Raw genomic sequence first — 19630 nt, forward strand, 5'->3', positions numbered from 1 at the left:
AGTTATTGGATTATTTTTAACCAAACAATTAAGATTATACCCCACTTTTATAATTAAATTAGATTTTAAGATAACTTAATGCGTGACTTTCAAGTCGAATGATTCTTTCTTACGCATGGCTAAGATTGATCTCGTTTTCATAATGCGCCTTAATTCAAGAAACAAGATCTCCCTTTATATATATATATATATATATATATATATATATATATATATATATATATATATATATATAAACAGGTTTAGCTATTCAATTTTGTCGTCCTAATTAAACAGGAAACTTCAACTGTGAGCCGACAAAAAACGTAGCTGCTTCTGGTCCTGGACGATCAAGATCAGACCATATAGTATTCCTAATATGTCCATGGAATGATTAATTTCTAGTAAACTAAAACAAAGTCAATAGTAACTTGTTCGATGCTGATACTGCAACCTGGGATAAGCATAGATCTTAACAAACTAATCTGGCCAATCCCTTAATAACAAGTTGCCAAAGTCTCCCACCAACACTGCTGTTTTGTCTCCATCAACTTCCCCCTTCCTCTATATATAATCCCCGGCACTCCCTCCATCCTCGCATCGATCACATAACATTCTCAACCAATCTAGCAGCATCCAACACACAGAGAGAAACAGAGGAAGAGGGTGCTTTTTTTCTTTAATTTTAGGAGAGAGAGGTACATTTGCATGGAGATTGCTTCAATTCTAGCTTACGTATGCCCCTTCTTCTCTAGTCTTCTTTACGTATGCCTCTTCTTCTCTGGTCTTCTTTCTTATCCTTTCTTGAAGAAGAAGAATAGGATGCCTAAACAGAGAGCTAAGCTCCCTCCAGGTTCAATGGGATGGCCATATGTAGGCGAAACTCTTCAGCTTTATACTCAGGACCCAAATGTCTTCTTTGCTACAAAGCAAAAAAGGTTCTAGTAATTACCATATGAACTTAATTTCCTTTCTCAGGGTTCCCCTTTGCATGGATTTGAAGTTTTGCAAAGCCAGTCCTGTTATTTTTCTTTTCTTTTTTCAGGCATGGAGAAGTATTCAAGAGCCACATACTTGGCTGTCCTTGTGTGATGCTAGCTAGCCCTGAGGGTGCAAGATTTGTGCTGGTGACTCATGCTCACCTGTTCAAGCCTACATACCCCAAAAGCAAGGAGAAGATGATCGGCCCTTCAGCTCTCTTTTTTCACCAAGGAGATTACCACAATCTTCTAAGGAAGTTGGTTCAGAGTTCTTTATCCCCAGACAAGATCCGGAAACTAATTCCCAGTATGGAATCCGTAGCCATCTCTGCCTTGGAATCGTGGTCCGGTGGGCATATCATCAGCACATATCATGAAATGAAGAAGGTTTGCTCCAACAAAAGTAAACTATTCTTTTTTTTCACAAGTAAATAAAATATTATTTCTTAACCAAACAAAATAGAGCACTTAGCTTATGAGTAGCTGTAGCTCTCTTTAGCGTACATATGTAAGGCTCAAGCTACTTAAATGCCGTTTTGACTCGTCTATTGTTTAAGAAAATGGGGTTGCTTGTAATCTTGTTGTTCCTAATTAGAATTTTGTTGTTGTGTTCTTCTTTGAGTTTCTGATCACTGGGTCCTCAAATTTATGTTTACATCAGGATTCTCTGGTTAGTGATTTTTTTCCTTTTCCTTTGGTCCTGCACACAGTTTTCTTTTGATGTCGGCATTCTTTCTATCTTTGGTCACTTGGACAGCAACCATAGAGAGATGCTGAGTGACAACTACCACATAGTAGATAAGGGTTACAATTCATTTCCAACAAAAATTCCAGGAACTGCTTACCACAAAGCTCTTTTGGTAAGAAATGTCCTGTCCATCATTCATCCAGACATGTCAATAGTAGCCACATAAGAATTTGAATCTGACTTCTTTTTATTTCTGTATGGTTATCGAAGGCAAGGAAAAGGCTTAATCAGATATTAAGTGAGATAATTTGTGAGAGAAAAGAGAAAAGACTACTAGAGAAGGATTTATTGGGCCATCTTCTGAACTTCAAAAATGAGAAGGGAGAGATATTAACTGAAGATCAAATTGCTGACAACATTATAGGAGTACTTTTTGCTGCTCAGGACACAACAGCTAGTGTTCTGACATGGATTCTGAAATACCTCCATGATGACCACAAACTCCTAGAAGCTGTTAAGGTGAGAAATCCCTAGAAAAATCTCATTTATTGTTTGCAAGTTAGTTCTTGAAATAAATCGAGTAACTGTGAATACATTCCAGGCAGAACAAATGGAGATATATGAAGCGAATGGAAGAGGAAAGAAGCCTCTAACATGGGCACAGACAAGAAACATGCCACTTACATATAGGGTAAATTAATACTGTTTGCATTCAAGATATTCTTATCGCTGAAGTTTGCTTAATTAAGAAAGAATTGAGTAATTATATGGAATCTACAGGTTATATTAGAGAGCTTGAGGATGGCGAGCATCATATCTTTCACATTCAGGGAAGCAGTGGTTGATGTTGAATACAATGGTGAGGACTCGAGCAAGAACTTCTCTGTAACGATAATGGTATTTAAAAGCTATATTCTTATAAAACAGAGAATTTGTTAATGCTATATATAGGATACCTAATACCAAAGGGCTGGAAGGTGCTGCCAATGTTCAGGAACATTCATCACAATCCAGAATTCTTTCCTGATCCTCACATCTTTGACCCGTCAAGGTTTGAGGTATGTGATATATAAAAACAAAATAAGAAAGAAATCTTCATTTAAAATTAGCTGTGAGCAAATTTTACTTTATTTTGTCTTGGTTGCCGGTGGATGCAGGTTGCTCCAAAACCCAACACTTTCATGCCATTTGGAAACGGCGTGCATGCTTGCCCTGGCAATGAGATCGCCAAGCTGGAGATACTCATCTTGATCCATCATATAGTGACCAAATTCAGGTACAGTTTCATGGACAGACAAAATCCCATTTTATTGCCAAGTTTGATCGTCTCTTGGTGACCAGTTAGCTCGCTGAAATCTGAGATCTTGTGAGCAAAATTGATAGAATTCTTCTCTGCAGGTGGGAAGTGGTGGGATCACAAAATGGGATTCAATATGGCCCATTTCCGGTGCCCCGGCAAGGACTCCCGGCCAGATTTTGGAGATAACGTACCGTCAAGTTCAAGATGCCTTCTCTCATTCACAAAATTTTCTACCCTCCTAACCCAAGCCTCTAGTTTTTACATGGGGTCCCTGTCCCTTAACTATTAGATATTTTACCCTAATGCTTCTCGTGAGGAAGAGTCTTTATGGGAATTGTCCCAATTATCCCATTGTCAATCTATGGCCTGTGTAAATTGAATTAATGAATGATTCTCGCGTTTTGATAGCTTGATGTTCTAATTACCAGAACTAATAATTATCAATGCAGCTAAAAGATCTGGGTCACTTTTTCTGTTTATACAAACAAAGAACCAATTTGATATATTTTTTTAATCGTTTAGTCAACAAACTTCGCGTCATGATTTAGTGGCTAACACTTGAGAGTAATAAGAAGGTCTCGGCTCGAGACGAGGGAGCGTGTTTTATTAATCTCGAGGAGACAATCGTCTCTCTCTCTCTTTCTTCAAAAATAAAGAAGAAGGTGCAGACCCAAAAAAAAAAAAAAAAGCCTCAGCTCTCGAGCCTGCACGTATGAGCTTTATTGTCACAGGCCCTTTGGGTTTTTGTACTGATTATTTGGGTTTTTTTATTTTTTTTGGGTTTTTTTTTTTTTATTTTTTTTTAATTTTATTATTTAATATAGAGTTTTTATTTAATTTCATCATTCAATATTGATTTAATAATAAATAATTTTTTATATTTTCTATCATATACCTTTTTTTTAATTTCATCCTTTAATATAAATTTTTTTTTTTTTTTTTAACCCCATTTTTTAATTTGTTGTTTTTTATTTCGATTTTATTATTTAGAATGGAGCTTTCATTTAATTATAAGGTTAATGTTTTCATTGGATTTACCTAGTGAATAAATTATGTTGAAACAACTTTTTATGTGATTTAATTTAAAATCTGGTGCAAGTAAATAATCAAATAATAATATTTTAAGTTTAAATTATTATACTAAATTTCATAACAATATTAAAAAGTTTTCAACAATTTATATATTATTTTTTTACATTTTTTATTTATGTTGTAGTAAGATGATAAACAAATTAGTAATAACTATTAACAAAGAGTTACAAAATTTATGTAAACCCCTAGTTTTTTTATAAAAAAAAAAAATTATAATTGATCTAGAAATAATATGGATTAATTGAAAATATAAATGGAATATTGCTAAGTAATTAAAAATAAAATCTTAGAGAAAAAGATATTCATGTTCAATAATTTAAGAATGGGTCAATACGGGGTGCTGAGTTAAGCAAAAATATTGAACTGGACACATAGCATTTTAGTAAATAAGAAAACCCAACTTATAAAGACATGCCTTTTGCTTCTCTTTATGGCGTAGACAAAGGGATAAGTTTTTTTATATTTTTTCTTTCTTTCTTAAATCCTTATGAAACTACAGACACCAAGTAAAATTTCATTACCCTTTCTAATAAAAAAAAAATTAGAATTATAAAAATCATAATTACTTTAAATGTATATTGTTCAACTAATAATTATGACATAAATAACAAAAAAAAAAATTGTTAAACTAGCTGATCGAAGATGAGCTAGTAGCATTTATGTTCGGATAACCAGGATAATTTATTAGACTAATTGACTAATAAAAGGCTAGTGGTATCTGTGTTCAAATGACTAAGATAATTTTATTAGATTAGCTGACACACACACACACACACACACACACACACACACACACACATACACATACACATACATACATATATATATATATATTGTTGTAGTTTTTAATTTAATGAGTTAAATGGTTATATGCATATATGTGTTTTATTCATAGAACTATTATATTATAATAAAATATTATGAAAGTGCTCCTTTTTGTTATATAAGTAGACTTTGTAATTTAAAAATATTAAATTGATATGTATTATAATTTGGGTATTTTATTTTAGATTTTTAATTATATTTTAAAAATTATGCACATTAATATTGTCATCTTTTGTAATATTATGCATCAATATTAAAATTTATATTAATCAAGATAAAATCCTAGAGGTGATTACTTTCTAAAAATTAATTTTCTTTAATCATTCAAAGTATGCTATATAAAATTTTGTGTTAAATTATTTCTTGATTTTACTATTCGATGTTTTATGAAAACTAGATGTAAGTTATCCTTAAGTTGTGTTGATAAGAAAAAGGTTTAGGAAAATTGGACTTTGACTGTAATATTGATTTATACTAATAAAAGAGGTCGTTGATAATTTAATATGTTTGTAGTATTGATTTGTGATGATATAAGAGTTCGGTGATTGCTTTGTATGGGGTTCCAATTTGAGTTTTGTAGGCATTAGCTGACATAGTCATTTATTTAAGGGTGTTTAGATATTGTATTCAAACATTCCTTCTATATTCCATTCATAGAGGGAAGAGGCATTGTATTTATGTTGGTTTAAGATAGATGGCTCATCAGATATGGAAATATCTAAAGCAATGGTTGTTTTGGGATGTTGCCATGTAAGTTTATTTAGCTCAAGAGATGGATCTTGAAATGCTTATGCATCAGAAGTTTGTATAGGGCTATTTTGAAAGGTATTTACTTGGTTTATAAATGTGGAAGGGTTGGTTGTTTCTGGTGTGTCTAGGACAGTTAGAGAGGAATTGTCAAAGTTTTGTAAATGTGTTTTGATGGTGATTTTCCTGTATTTGTGTTTGACTTGTTTTTGTAAGTTGGTATGGTATGAAGACAAGGTTTTTTAGTTTGAGATCAATCGAGGTTTTAGTGTCAGTTGAACTAGTATTGGATCTTTTTATTTGTTTTTCCAGTCTAGTAAGCTATTTACCTAAGGTATTGAGGTTGGTATTTGTAAAGTTGTTTTGGTGGATAGTGTGTTTGGTATTTGAAAAGGTGTCATCATTGGGTATTTTGTAGGGAGCTACATCAACAGTCTGGCTATTATGGGTTATTTGAATATTTCTTATAGGTGGATAGTCAGATTCAACTGATGATTCATTGGTGAGGTTCCATACTGTGATTTAGAGAGGGTATCAACCTAATGCTGAACGGAGTTTGTTTGTACTTGTGACAGTTTTGTAGCTTTTTCTTCTACTACTACTACTACTTCATACCCAATATTTGATTGGTTTGGGGCATAAAAAATAACAGAAACCATAAATTTTGTAAGTGGTGTTTAGGTTTCAGGTTTTGGAGTACCAACTTGGAGAGCTTTCCTCTTGTCTTTGGATTTTTCCTTAAGAGGCATCAGGACCTGTTTTGAAGAAATTCTCCAGTCAAGAAATCAGGAATGGAAGTGGAATCTCCTTTAATGTATTAGATGTCAAAATAAAAAATACTTAAAATAACTTGCCATCGGGCAAAATTTTGTTTTGAAGCAAGATTTTGAACATCTTTTTATAAAACTTCTTTTACGGATTTGCAATCAACATGTAAAAGGAATTTTTGATTTAATGAATCACTTTGAAATTTTGTAATGCAAAGAACAATTGAAAGAATCCCTTTTTTGATAGTGGAGTAGTTTTTTGATAATCATTCCAATGAGCATATGTGTACTGGAGGATTTTATTTTTTTTCTTTATTGTTTTTGGATTTGTTTAAGAATCCCCTCGTTACCTAAGTCAGAGGCATTAGTCTCAACTATCTTTAGAGCTAACGGGTTAGCTAAATGGAGAAATGGAATAGTTTGAACTTGTTGTTTGATTTGTCTAGCTATACTGGTATAAAGGTCAAACCATTGGACTGGGTTTGTCTTTAACCTATCATGTAAAGGTTTGGCAAGACAACTAATGTTTGGATAATAATCAAGGACATAATTAAGACTTCTTAAAAACCTTTGTAATTGGGTTTGTCGGTAATCTTATTAGGGAATTTGTTTATAAAGGATAAAGATCTCTCAATAGGTGTCACAGTACCTTGGCAGATATAATGGCCGAGGAAACGGATACAAATTTGAAATAGAAAAATTTTGAATTTTGAAACAACTAATCCATTTTGTTGTATAGTATTAAAAAAATACATGTAAATGCTTAAAATATTGATCTATTGATTGGAAAAAAATAAGAACATCATCAATGTAAACAATGCAGAATTTGAAATGTGCATTGAAGATGTCATTTCATACTGCGTTGGAATTAAAAAGGTGCATTTTCCAAACCAAAAGGCATGACATTTCATTCGTATTGGCCGAAAGGAACTATGAATGTAGTTTTGTATCGATCCTTAGGAATAGTTTGGATTTCCCAAAATCCAAATTTCATGTCAAATTTAGAAAATATAAATGCATAATGTAGTTTTTGCAAAAAATCTTTTTTTTTTTATTTGGAATTGGATATTCGATCCATTTTAAAGCATAATTTAAAGGCTTGTAATTGATCACAAGTCTTGGTGTGTCTCTTTCAATTTTAGAGTTTTTATTTACATAAAAAGTTGCATACGACTATGGTAATTTGGACTTTGGAATAAGATCTTTAGACTCGAGATCTTGAATTTCAATTAGCAATGATGTTCAAGATCAGCATTCATTTGAATAGGTCTTACCTTTGAATGTATATGTTTTTCTAAAAAAGTATCTTTATAAAAAAATCAACAACATGTTTTTTTTTTATTACACCTTTTCAGAAATTATGCTTTCTAAAAAGAACACTTTTTTTCAGAAATTATATATATATATATATATATATATATATATGTTTGTAAATGATGAAGTTAATATTAGTTGTAGTTTTAATTTAATGAGTTAAATGATTATATGCATATATGTGTTTTATTCATAGAACTATTATATTATAATCTAATATTATGAAAGTGCTGCCTTTTATTGTATAAGTAAACTTTGTAATTTAAAAATATTAAATTGATATGTATTATAATTTGGGTATTTCATTTTAGATTTTTAATTATGTTTTAAAAATTATGCATATTTATACTGTTATATTTTGTAATATTGTGTGTCAATATCAAAATTTATATTAATTAGGATAAAATCCTAAAAGTGATCACTTTCTAAATATTAATTTTCTTTAATCATTCAATGAAGTATGTTATATAAGATTTTGTGTTAGATTATTTCTTGATTATACTATTTGTATTTTATGAAAAACTAGATTTAGGCTATCCTTGAGTTGTGTTGATGAGAAAAAGGTTCTGGAAAATTGGACTTTGACTATACAATTTACTTGTAATAATAAAAGAGGTTGTTGATAATTTAATATGTTTGTAGTATAGAAAAAATTATGTTGAAATTTTGGTATGATGCATGTAAAAAAAATCACCCTTGAATTATTGCATCATTTAAAAAATAATAATTTAATAAATATATTTTAAAAGTTAAGGATGCTATGATTTTAATTACTCGTCCATCATCTACTGAATGAATATTATTTGTCCATGTCAATTTAGAGTGTGTTAGAGATTATAGTATAATTTATTTTTTAAATTGTTTTTTTATTTAAAAATATATTAAAATAATTTTTTATTGATATTATATATTAAAATAATTTAAAAACATAAAAAATAAATTAATTTAAAGAACATTTTAAAAAAAATACGATGCAGCCACGTTAACTAACAATATCTTAGCCTCGAAGGAGGGGTTCAGCTGCAGTGGTGTCGAAAGATCCACGTGTTAGTGCTCCGACTGGCTGAGTGAATCCTTGACGGGAGAGGTGCCATTCTCGTGTGCTGGTTTGTTTTTGGTTCCGTTATATTTCCCAACTGCTAGCGTTTTCCCCGGCAACAAACAAAACAAACACCGTAACCGAACCTGCCAACTGTAAAGGTCTCAAATCCTCGCACGTGCGCTTTACCTCTACATTTTGCAACTTTTCTTTAACGAACATTCAACTTTTAATGACTATTATTGAGATTTATTGAATCTCTCGATAAAATACACAAAGCAAAGCCATTGGACAATCCCATGTGTGATTTTTGGATTGAGGCAAAAATGCATGGTAATGTGCCAGAAATAACTCAAGTATTTTAGGAATATTTTTAGAATACTATGAGTTATTTTCTAATATGTGAGAATGACCTAGAATTAAAAATAAAACAAAAAATATAAGACATAATATATATCGTTTTAACCTCATACACCTGCACGTTTGTCTGGATGATCCCAAACAATGTGGTTTTGAAGATTTAAAAGAGGGTGTTTGTAATCATGATAAATATTGCTTTTTAAAATGATTTTTATTTGAAAATATATTAAATAATATTTTTTTAAAAAAAAAACTAACATCAGCACATCAAAATAATCTAAAAACATTAAAAAAATAATATAAAAAATTAAATTTTGATTAAAAGTAGGTTCAACTTTAATATCAAACGGACATTTAATATTATCAATTCAAAACCACTATAATTTGGCCAAAAAAAAATAAAAGGTACTAATTACATCATATAATTAAGCAAAAAACATAAATCTATGATAAACTTAATTAACACGATGATGCAAGATACCTGAAAGTTTATTACATAATTCTATTAGGTGAAATGATTTATTTCCATGGCTTACATACACACACTCAAGTATTCATATAATCCTTTTTCTTTAATACCATTCGTAACAAAAACTTCAAACATGATAGAATCCTTTATTAGTTCATTTCTACATTTATTTTACCACTAAATTATTTAAATTGCTCAACAGTTCATGTACTAAGCCATTATTCTAGGATTTAGTTTCTTTGATTGCCTAATCGAGAAGACTTTAACCTCGTATCTAGGTCATGAATCCCATCATTCTTCATTTTTTGTTTAATTAGACTTTAATCTCATATCTAGGTCATAAATCTTATTATCTTGGATATTAATTTTCTCAATCCGCTCAGTAACAAGATGACTAATCTCATTAACTAAAGATTTAATTCCTCACTTCACCCCGTAACACAAAGCACCAATCCCATTAACTAAAGATTAATTTTTTCACCGTCCAATTAATTAGGGATTAATTTCTAAATCTGCCTAATAAGCATGGCAATAATCCTATTAACTAAGGATTCTTTCAACAATTCATAATGTTTTAACTTGAAATTACAGGAAAATCAAATAAATCCTAACTGTAAATGTTAGTAGGGCCTTAAAATAAATTTAATCTTGTTTTTTCTCTAAAGATTTTTTATCCTTTTTCAATTTTTTTTATGATAGTTTCTATGTAATTTTTTTTTTGTAAGTCCACCTTCGGTTTGTGCGTTGCTAATAATCTTAGTGTTTGTTTGTGCATTAGAGGAAAATTTTCAAGAAAATTTTCAAAAAAGAAAAGGAAAAGGAAAAGGAAAAGAAAATCATTTTCCTGCTCTAAAATTAAGAGTGCCCAGTCCCCATCAACCACCAACCCCTTCGAATTTTCAACATGAGATGTCAAGCTTCTTCAAAATGTGCGAGCCTTTTCTTGCGTGGAAGAGTCACTTTGGATAGAAAACACTAGTGGCTTTTCAGAGGAGCCTTGATTCAGAATTTCTGATATACCGCGAATAAAAAAATAAGTTGGGGGTATAATTAGCAGCTTCTGCATAGATTAGTGACTAGCCTGATGTTACCCTCTCTCATCACGGACACACAATGAGATCCGATTGTTCCTAGCCTCTTATTTTTTTCACCGCATAAAAATCCCAAAAAGAAAAAAAAAGGAAAAAACAATTTCTTTCTTTCTTACTAAAATAAGTAAAATGCGTGTAATAGTAGAGGTGTTTTGCTCTTAATTAGGATTATTAAGAGAGGATTGATGGCAGTAATTGATGCGTAACTCTACAATCTTGGTTGGAGATCTCTCGCATGGACCCGATCTTGACCCTCAATGGCTCTGCAAACCCCTCGCATTTCCTTCTTCCCATTTATTTCGCTTTTAGTTTCTTCCTTGCTCGCTTCGTATTAGACAGATTCATTTTTCGAGTAAGTCTTCTTTGCATCTCCTTTTCAATTAGTTATTTTTTGCTTCTTTTTTATTTTTATTTTTTTTGTTTGCCTGTTTAAGATAATCTATTCTTGAATTAGTTTTGATTTGAGGATTTTTATTGGAATCTGAGCTTGGTGTATGAAGAATGAGTTTAAATTAAGATAAAAATGAAGCACATGTTTTCGATTCTAAGTAATTTTCACTTTAATTGAAATTATTTGTTGATAATTTGTCAAAGTTGTTCTGAAAAATAAAGTGTGTTTGTATTGATTTTCTCGGAAAAAGAAGTAAATTGTGGTAGCTCTTACCTTCTTTTCTTTTCTTGTTTTTTTTTTGCGCGTTTTGTTTGAGTAGTAGCTTGAACTTACTTTTATCATGAGCAGTTCTAAATCCGTGGGATATCGTAGGCTAAGAACATATAAAAGGAGATCGACCCTCAGGTATGCCAGTCAGAATGGCTACTTGTCATTTTGTTATGCCCGGATGGAATTATAGTTCTTGCAGTTGCTTTTTAGCTATAGGAGTTGCTGCCAAATCACTGCCACATGGTTTACGTATGATTTTCAATTGCAACTGTTATGGTGCATCGTAGTACATTCTTGTTTATGGTGAAATTGCTGGTTAATCTTTCATGTCAGTGCTTGACTTAATGAGTTGCTGCAATGCTTGAAAAGAAAAAAAACTTTAAGGTTTGTTCTTTTGGAGGATTAAGGCTTTAAAATGTAAAATAGTATGGATTTTTATTCCCTCTATTAGAAACACGTTGAGCTATGCAGTTAAGGCTGGTGCAATGTTTGATTTTGTACCAAGGAGTTGCTTACAGTTCTGAAGAAGTTCTTATTTGCAAGTGACCTTGGCTGACTGTGAGAGGTTAGAATTATTGTGTGAAAAGGCCATGGATATGCTGGGGCAGAAGTCTCTAACTTATGCTATTAGTAATATTGATTATTTATTTTTCTGATAATACAGGATATATATCTGTGCCCGATATAACCATTTTATCACAGTTCTTGCTCTGTTTCTTGTATGCTGTGACTCTTTGCATAGACAAATATATTCATGGGTACTTGGTCCCTTTTATACATAGGATTCTAATAAATTCCTCTCATTTCTTAGAAGCTGGCCATTTGGTTGATGTATAGTAAAGCCAAAGCTATTTCATCAAGGATTGATGAGGCAACAATTGTAAAATGCTCAGAATCTATGTGGAAGCTGACATACTATGCTACTGTTGAAATATGTGTTCTAAAAATTACCTACAACGAACCATGGTTCAGAGATACAAAAGAGTACTTCCGAGGCTGGCCAAATCAAGAATTGGGGTGAGTGATTAATATGCAATGACTTTTTGCAGCTGGTGATGATAGTTGCTTATATTGTTATGCATAATTGACATGGTAAGGATGGCAGAAATGCATTTTCTGGCATGGAATATCAAGTTTTCCCTGATACTTGTGCTTGCATAAGAGGCTTCTTATTTTAGGGTTACTTCTAAGTAGGCCACATCAGGGGGTATTAGTTTTTTTGATTGACGTGAACCATTTTTATTTCAGGTTTCCAATAATGCTTTTCTACATGTGCCAATGTGGATTCTACATATACAGTATTGCTGCCCTCCTTATTTGGGAAACTAGAAGGAAAGATTTTTCTGTGATGATGTCTCATCATGTAATTACAGTTATACTGATTGGATACTCATACAGTACAAGGTAATAATTCAGTCTTTGCTTTGGTTCTCTTGAGTTGTGAGGCAGCAGTACATAACATACACGCAAATTCTTTCCCAGTTTCATCATTGTCTCTAATCTGTTGAGAATCTCATCTTGTTGCTTCTTTATGGTCCCCCATTTGCCATTGTCTCCTGTATTTTAATTTTTGATACGGCACGAGTTTGGACATGCCTCTGAAGCTGTTTTATATATGTTTACTCTGATAGTTAATGTCAGTTGAAACATTTCAAAATCAGCTGGACCTATCAATGATGCTATCTTAAGCTGTTTTCTTGCAAATTATATAAGATGCATTTCCCATGCTTTTGTTCATGTTGAGGTATGAGATTGACCTATGGTTGCTCTCAGATTAACTCTCCTGAGCATGTGTACCTCACTAATTCAATGATGTTGTGATCTTTGACATTTAATTTCTATTGCAGTGGAGGGGGGGTGATTTTTGCTATTATTTGGTATCCATAATCAGTTTGGTTTTCCATAGGAAACAACAGCTTCGCAACATGAAAAGAAGATTAGCTGCAAAGATGATAAAATGTATCGTATTTTCCTAGAGTTGAATGCTAGTTACTATAATTTGCAACCAACTCATTAGCTGATGGTTCATTAATACTGAATGGAGTCTTCTTCAGGTTTAGCAGATTCTCCTGGTCTCCTTCTTCCTCCTTTTTATTATTAGACTTTTTGCAAACCTATTTAGATTGAGATGCCAAAACTGGTTAGAGAAGTTGTATGCAAGACCGAGCTGTTTAGAGCTTGAAATCTGTGCCCCTCTATTGATTTCTGTACACGATAATGTTCCAGGTTGAGCTCAATTAAACCTTCCATTATTATCAAGTGCATCCAGTTGTTCTTGATCTTTCTTCCTTTTTCTTTATTGCTAGTCTTTTACAAGTATATTTATATTGAGATGGGAAAGCTTGTGAGAGTAGTTCTATGCAAGAAAAACTGAGCTCTTTATAGCTCTACTCTTGTGCCCCTCTTTTGATTTCTGTACAAGAGTAGCTATTAATACTGTTTAAGTAATATTTTATTTGGAGACATCCAATGAGAAATTAAGCTCTAAACTTTGCCATTCAGTTTTTTCCGGATAGGAACAATTATCTGCGCTGTGCATGATGCAAGTGATGTGTTCTTAGAAGCTGCTAAAGTTTTCAAATATTCTGGCAAGGAGCTTAGAGCAAGCATTTTATTTGGGCTGTTTGCCATCTCATGGGTCATACTACGACTAGTATTCTTTCCCTTCTGGATTATCAAAGCAACAAGGTTTGTCCTCGTGGTAGATGACTTAATTTCATTAATTTTGGCTCCTTTTTTCTTATCCACTATACGGATGGTATTTCTCAGCTATGAATTGGTGGAGTTTTTGGATTTATCACTAGCCTACGACAAATTACTGTACTATGTCTTCAATACAATGCTGCTGATGTTACTCGTATTCCACATCTACTGGTGGATCCTGATATACTCAATGATAATGAGACAGCTGAGAAACAGAGGAAGAGTAGGAGAAGATATAAGATCTGGTAAGCCTTCTACTCATTTAATTTTACCACTGAATTTGGAACATGACCGGAAAATTTCAAAGCAGAATGAGAACGTCAGCCTCTATGTCTATGGTTGCCTTCAGAGTCTTAGAATCCCTCATCCTCTCCCTTTTTTACTTCGGCCTCTTTGTGCATAGAGGCTGAAGGTGGAAGTTGTTAAAACTTTATTTCAAAGACACTGCCTTAGGCATCACCTTATTCCAACAATATGATGAGTTCTTGGACAGTCCCTAGTACATACTATCAGGAACAGTCAAATGCATTATCAGTTCATTATCTCGCCTCACTTCATATATCTTGACTTGTGTATTTATCATCTTGACTTGGAGCTATTAACCTCTCTTCATTCAATTGCAGATTCAGAAGATGATGAATAGGTGGGGATGAATTTGATCAACTCTTTTGTTCTCACCAGTGGCACTGAGGAGATTAGCTTGACTCATATGTAGGTTTGTATCTTCACTCAATTGGTTTTTACCAATCAGGTGAATAATTTACTTGTTTCAATATCTCTTGATTTCTTTTTGCTGTATAAATAATAGCCTATTCCTGTATAATTTGTTCTCCATCGAAGAACAAAACCCCGTTCTGAGATTAGTCCATATATTGGAAAACGAGAAAAGTGGAAAGAGTAGCTTCTTATAGATTTCTCTTCCTGGTGTGTTAATCTTAGTCATTTGTGATCTTGTTAAACCCGATGGCCCAGAACTGCACACGTACTTCAAAAGCGTGTTGGGGTGAGCAGTGGTGGTTTATTATTGCATCCTTAAGATGTGTATTCAGAATTTCCAGGACCCCCTTGTCACGCACTATGGCTCCAAAAGTGAAATGATGCCATCATATCTACTGTTGAGACTTGAGACGATCTGGCAATTTGTGGGAGTGATTCTGATTGTAAGACTTGTTTGGTGAATTTTCTTAACTGGATCTTCATGTTATTTTGCAGCTGTTGGAATGCTTTTCTGCTCTTCTCTGCCTCTGTCTCGTGTCTGGGCCTTTTTTTGTACCATCTTGGGCTGGAAAAGCCATTCCGTCGCTGCAGACTGATTAGGCCGCTTTTCTGCTTTTCTTCTTCTTCTTTTTTTGAATCATGAATGGAGGCATTTGTAATGTCTACTCAAATGGTAGCTCACAGCTAACGGACGAAGAGTTTTTTTGTTACCAATAAAAAGAATCCTTTCATGATACTTGCTTAGTGGGTTGATGCCATAAAGAACGGATGAGGGAAACCGCGTGTGAATTACGCAGTGTGCCCTTAGCTTTCTGTGAAATTTGTACAAAAATAATGTGGTTTGATTAAAAAGGGGACCTGTTTGCATAAAAAAAAAACTTCTCAGCCTTGTAACCCGTCAATTCAGGCTTGAGTTAGGTAGGATCAGAAAAAAATAATGTTTTTGGATCTTACTATTTAAAAATAAAAACTAAAACTTTATTATTATATAGTTAAATCATAATTAATTCTGTGAAAGAATTAAAAATAAAAGGAACAAAAATAAATTAAACATTTAAATCATTATTTTGTAATTTGATTGGGGTATTTTAATCCTTTTCTTTGATTATTTTTTGAATTTATAGATTTAAGATTTTAGTGTGTGTGTGTCGAGTTTTAGATCAGGAGTTGAGGTTTTACTCAATCATGATCCTTAGATTTTTCGTTTTCTTCAAATCTCAAGAGTATGTGTAGTGAGTAATTTAAGAGAAGGCTTTTCTGTTGTGCCTGCAATTGAAATAAGATTAAGAAAGAAAATAAAACTCGATGTAATTCAGAGGTAAATAAAAAATATTTTGGAAGCTAAATAAAATGAATATCTACTTTATACTTTCATGAAAATATCCTACCTTTAGATGAGACAAATGTTATTGTTAGGGTATGATTGGAAAATTATGTCCCTTGAAACTCTATTTAAAATAAAAATATCTCGTATGACCATTTCATATAGATATAAGTTATAAATATGGTTAACTTGTATAGAAAAGTTAAGAAATATTTTATAGGAATGTATACTATATAAAATATACGGAGCCACGTATTTATATATGAATTTTATATTTTTCGAGTTTTTTAAAAAATATAAAAAGAAAAGAAGTCGAGTCACCCGAGTTTTGGGTTGACCCGACAGGTCACCTAAGTTTGACCGAGTTAATTGCAAGCTTGGGTTTTAACCATTTAAAACTCGATCAAAACCTCGAGTTCTAGGCTAACTTATCAGGCCGGGCCGGGTTTTATATCTATAATTTAAAGTGTTCCAACAACCAATAGTGAAAACTAATTATGCGTGGGTCACATATTTTTATTTCCTATAAAAAAATTATATATAAAGGTTTTTTTTAACGTAAGTTTTTTAGTTTAAAAAATCTAAGTTCAAAGAATTTTTATTATGCTTACATGTAATAAAATAAATTGAAATAAATAAATAATCATTAACAATACTTAAAAATAAAACTTGAAAATCAAGAAACATTTATAAATCAAGGTATTTAATCAGGGAAAATTCATTTTTATACTGGTTTTCACTCGTAAAAAAACTCAAACCCTTATATAAACCACCTAATGACCCAAAAATATCCTAGAGTCATGAAAAAATATATAAAAATTAGTAAAAAAAAATCAAAATTGAACCTGGTATACCTTTTCTGCCATGTATAAAAGAAAAACTATCTTCATCAAACTCCTTTGGAAAAGAGGAACTTATTAATACAAATATCCTAATTTTTGTGGTTGAGTAATGGCTAGTCGACAATTTTATAATTTTTTAATGAGTATTTGTTTTCTAATTTTATGATTGAGAAATAAATAAAATAAAATTTTAAATTAAAATAAAAAAATCTAAAAACTTTGAGATTGGTTATTTTATATATATATATATATATATTTTATATTGTGGTTTTCTCACTTTAAATTTTGTTTTTCTAAATCAATTGTAAACTTTATCTCCTGGAATTAGGTTCTAGAAGTATCAAATCAAGAATAAAAAAAATGAGAATAAAATTAAAAATAAGATGAAAAATGAAAAAGAAAAAAAAAAAAGAAAAAAGGAAGGTGCTTTGGTCGGTTTGGTGTGGGCCTATAACCATCCAGACAGCTATTTCACTCGAAAATGCCGTCCATGAATTCTACTTGTGTGTATATATATGTATGCTAATCACTTCTCAATCTCATTCGCTTGACTTTCCTCATCTAGAATTATAACGACAATAACCCTTCTGGTGGGACCTGCTCTTATCTGTTTGATTTTGATTTTAGTTTTTTGTATTTTCCTACACCTTTGACGTGAGCACAAATTTCAACGCTGGAAGTTTGACCATACTTAATCCAACCAGATATTAATTAGACAATTTGGAGATTATTTAATAGTGTGATTGTAATTGTTTTTTAAATAATTTTTTGTATTAAAATATATGTTAATAATAATTTTTTAATTTTTAAAAATTATTTTTATATCAATACATTAAAATAATTTAAAAACATTAAAAATATATTAATTTAAAATTAATAAAAAAATAAAAAAAATTGAAATTTTTTTAAAATATTTTTAAAAACATATAATGAAAGTGAATCCAAACTTAAACTTACGAGAGTGGGGACACGGCAGCGACCTCTGTTCTGTGTTTCCGAGCCAAAGCCACGACCAGTAGGCCGCGTGTATCTATCAACCATGACATAACCAACCACGTCACTTGAAATAAAGCCCCTTCTTTGTCACCAAAACAACCCTCCAAAATATCCCCAGGTGCCATAATTGCTTTCAAAGCCCGCGTGTAGTAAGTGTTCCAGCTGGTTTGCCATGTCACCACCCCCATCTTATATGTACTCCTCCGCTCTCTTTCTTTCTCCAAGAAAAAAAACACAAATTTGCAGCAGAGCAGAAGACGAAACCAGGAGAAAACATTTGACCCCGCGAACAGAAGTACGAAGCAATTTCAAGAATGCAAAGACCCTCGAAGATATCCAAGATAAGCGAAGCTCCGGCAGCGACCCTCTTTTCACCGCCGGAAATTTCACCGATGAGATTGACCCAAGATCAGGAGTCGGCTGTAATGGTTGCTGCTCTCAGGAACGTAGTTTCTGGCACCAGCTCTACTGATTTTTCAAGGGAGTTAAATAGTCTTAATGTGCCGATCACCACTTCATATTCACAATTTGGAAGTAGAAGCAGTAACGGGAATGGTTTTTGCATCTCAATATGGCCTCCATCGTCGGATCTTGACACGTGTGCTGTTTGCAAGATCAAAGGCTGTTTAGGATGCAACTTTTTCCCGCCAAATCAAGAAGATAAAAAAGACGACAAGAAAGGGAAAAGAAAGAGAGTAAAGAAAAATTACAGAGGTGTAAGGCAACGGCCATGGGGAAAATGGGCGGCAGAAATAAGAGATCCGCGGCGAGCTGTAAGGGTTTGGTTAGGGACGTTTAGCACAGCGGAGGAGGCGGCAAGGGCCTATGACAAGGCAGCCATTGATTTTAGAGGGCCAAGAGCAAAGCTCAATTTTCCATTCCCTGACAGTGGTATTTCCAGTTTCGAAGAGAGTAAAGAAAAGCAAGAAAAACAAGCAAAGCAGCAAGAAATAAGCGAGAAGAGAAGTGGATTTGAAGCGGAAACGGGGAAAGAGAGTGAGTTCTGGGATAAGATTGGGGATGATGAGATACATGAATGGATGATGATGATGCTGGATTTTAGCAATGGGGATTCTTCAGATTCTACCGGCACTGCAAGTGCTGCTACTATCGGGATTTGATTACTTCTTCCTAGTTTCTTGATTTTAATTTTAGTTTCCCAAGAATGGTAATTGTAAGAAAATTCTTTTTGTTCTTTTGTTTTTTCAAGAAAGAATCCTCCAGTAGTTGGTCAAAGAGCGTTAACTTGTACAACTCTTTCCATACAATTTATGAAGTTCTGTACTCATTTCTTGCTCTTAGCAGCACAGAGGATCGATGAGACAAGCAGTTCTTCTGGAGACACGAGTCTCTCTGTTCTTTTGTCCTGTTCTCCCTCTGCGAAAATCTAGAATGCAACAGGGACCCACGTCAGGTATAAATTAACCGTAAATCTCACACCCAGCTGAAGCGATAATATCATAGTACTGCTCGTACAAGCAGCAACTAAACTACAAATCATCACGTGGGTTTTCTCTGTGGACGAGAAATCAATTTTAAACCATGTTGAACATGCCCTTATATATCATCACGTGTGAATATGAAGTAAAAAATAAGAAATAAAAGATGAGCAAACTGAAAAGCAAAGAAGGTTAGTGGCGAGGATAAGAATATGCACAGCGTCAGGGGGGGGTTAAATTAAGTTTTAAAATGGTTGATATGGTGGGACTTACTCGGTTTACACTGAGACTTCGTCT

General features: G+C 32.6%; 3 protein-coding genes across 7 annotated transcripts; all 3 read left to right on the forward strand.

Annotated features, from left to right (window-relative positions):
- Nucleotides 1-477: 477 nt before the first annotated feature.
- Nucleotides 478-3354, forward strand: LOC118050806 (abscisic acid 8'-hydroxylase 4). The gene is made up of 9 exons (XM_035061280.2): nt 478-917; nt 1025-1346; nt 1670-1819; nt 1918-2166; nt 2249-2338; nt 2428-2506; nt 2599-2705; nt 2805-2923; nt 3046-3354. The coding sequence occupies exons 1-9, from the start codon at nt 688-690 to the stop codon at nt 3131-3133; spliced, it is 1434 nt and encodes a 477-aa protein (XP_034917171.1). The 5' UTR covers nt 478-687; the 3' UTR covers nt 3134-3354.
- Nucleotides 3355-10522: 7168 nt separating this feature from the next.
- On the forward strand, nt 10523-15466 carry LOC118050807 (ceramide synthase LOH2). 5 transcript variants are annotated; one of them, XR_004687930.2, is made up of 8 exons: nt 10523-11003; nt 11391-11447; nt 12124-12329; nt 12561-12716; nt 13815-14000; nt 14082-14260; nt 14639-14730; nt 15228-15466. XR_004687930.2 is itself a non-coding variant. In XM_035061282.2 (6 exons), exons 1-6 carry the CDS (start codon nt 10887-10889, stop codon nt 14656-14658), a joined length of 864 nt encoding a protein of 287 aa, XP_034917173.1. In that variant the 5' UTR covers nt 10524-10886; the 3' UTR covers nt 14659-15466. The 5 variants fall into 5 exon arrangements, 1 of the variants encoding a protein (XP_034917173.1); XR_012169754.1 differs by lacking the exon at nt 11391-11447 and having other exon boundaries at nt 10524-11003; nt 14639-14766; XR_004687928.2 differs by lacking the exon at nt 11391-11447 and having other exon boundaries at nt 10524-11003.
- A 2634-nt stretch (nt 15467-18100) lies between these two features.
- Nucleotides 18101-19130, forward strand: LOC118050808 (ethylene-responsive transcription factor ERF109). The gene has a single exon (XM_035061283.2). The coding sequence runs from the start codon at nt 18209-18211 to the stop codon at nt 19013-19015; it is 807 nt and encodes a 268-aa protein (XP_034917174.1). The 5' UTR covers nt 18101-18208; the 3' UTR covers nt 19016-19130.
- Nucleotides 19131-19630: the final 500 nt, after the last annotated feature.

The sequence above is a fragment of the Populus alba genome, chromosome 4, assembly GCF_005239225.2.
Source record: "Populus alba chromosome 4, ASM523922v2, whole genome shotgun sequence".
NCBI classification, from domain to species: Eukaryota; Viridiplantae; Streptophyta; class Magnoliopsida; order Malpighiales; family Salicaceae; genus Populus; species Populus alba.

Bases quoted from the DNA above. Each gene is read 5' to 3' on its own strand.
- LOC118050806 (XM_035061280.2), top strand. From the start codon at position 688: ATGGAGATTGCTTCAATTCTAGCTTACGTATGCCCCTTCTTCTCTAGT. The intron at 1,347-1,669 runs GTTTGCTCCAAC...TCCTGCACACAG, and splicing joins CATATCATGAAATGAAGAAG to TTTTCTTTTGATGTCGGCAT. The intron at 2,706-2,804 runs GTATGTGATATA...CGGTGGATGCAG, and splicing joins TTGACCCGTCAAGGTTTGAG to GTTGCTCCAAAACCCAACAC.
- LOC118050807 (XM_035061282.2), top strand. From the start codon at position 10,887: ATGGACCCGATCTTGACCCTCAATGGCTCTGCAAACCCCTCGCATTTC. The intron at 14,001-14,081 runs GTTTGTCCTCGT...GGTATTTCTCAG, and splicing joins TGGATTATCAAAGCAACAAG to CTATGAATTGGTGGAGTTTT. The intron at 14,261-14,638 runs GTAAGCCTTCTA...ATTCAATTGCAG, and splicing joins AGGAGAAGATATAAGATCTG to ATTCAGAAGATGATGAATAG.
- LOC118050808 (XM_035061283.2), top strand. From the start codon at position 18,209: ATGCAAAGACCCTCGAAGATATCCAAGATAAGCGAAGCTCCGGCAGCG.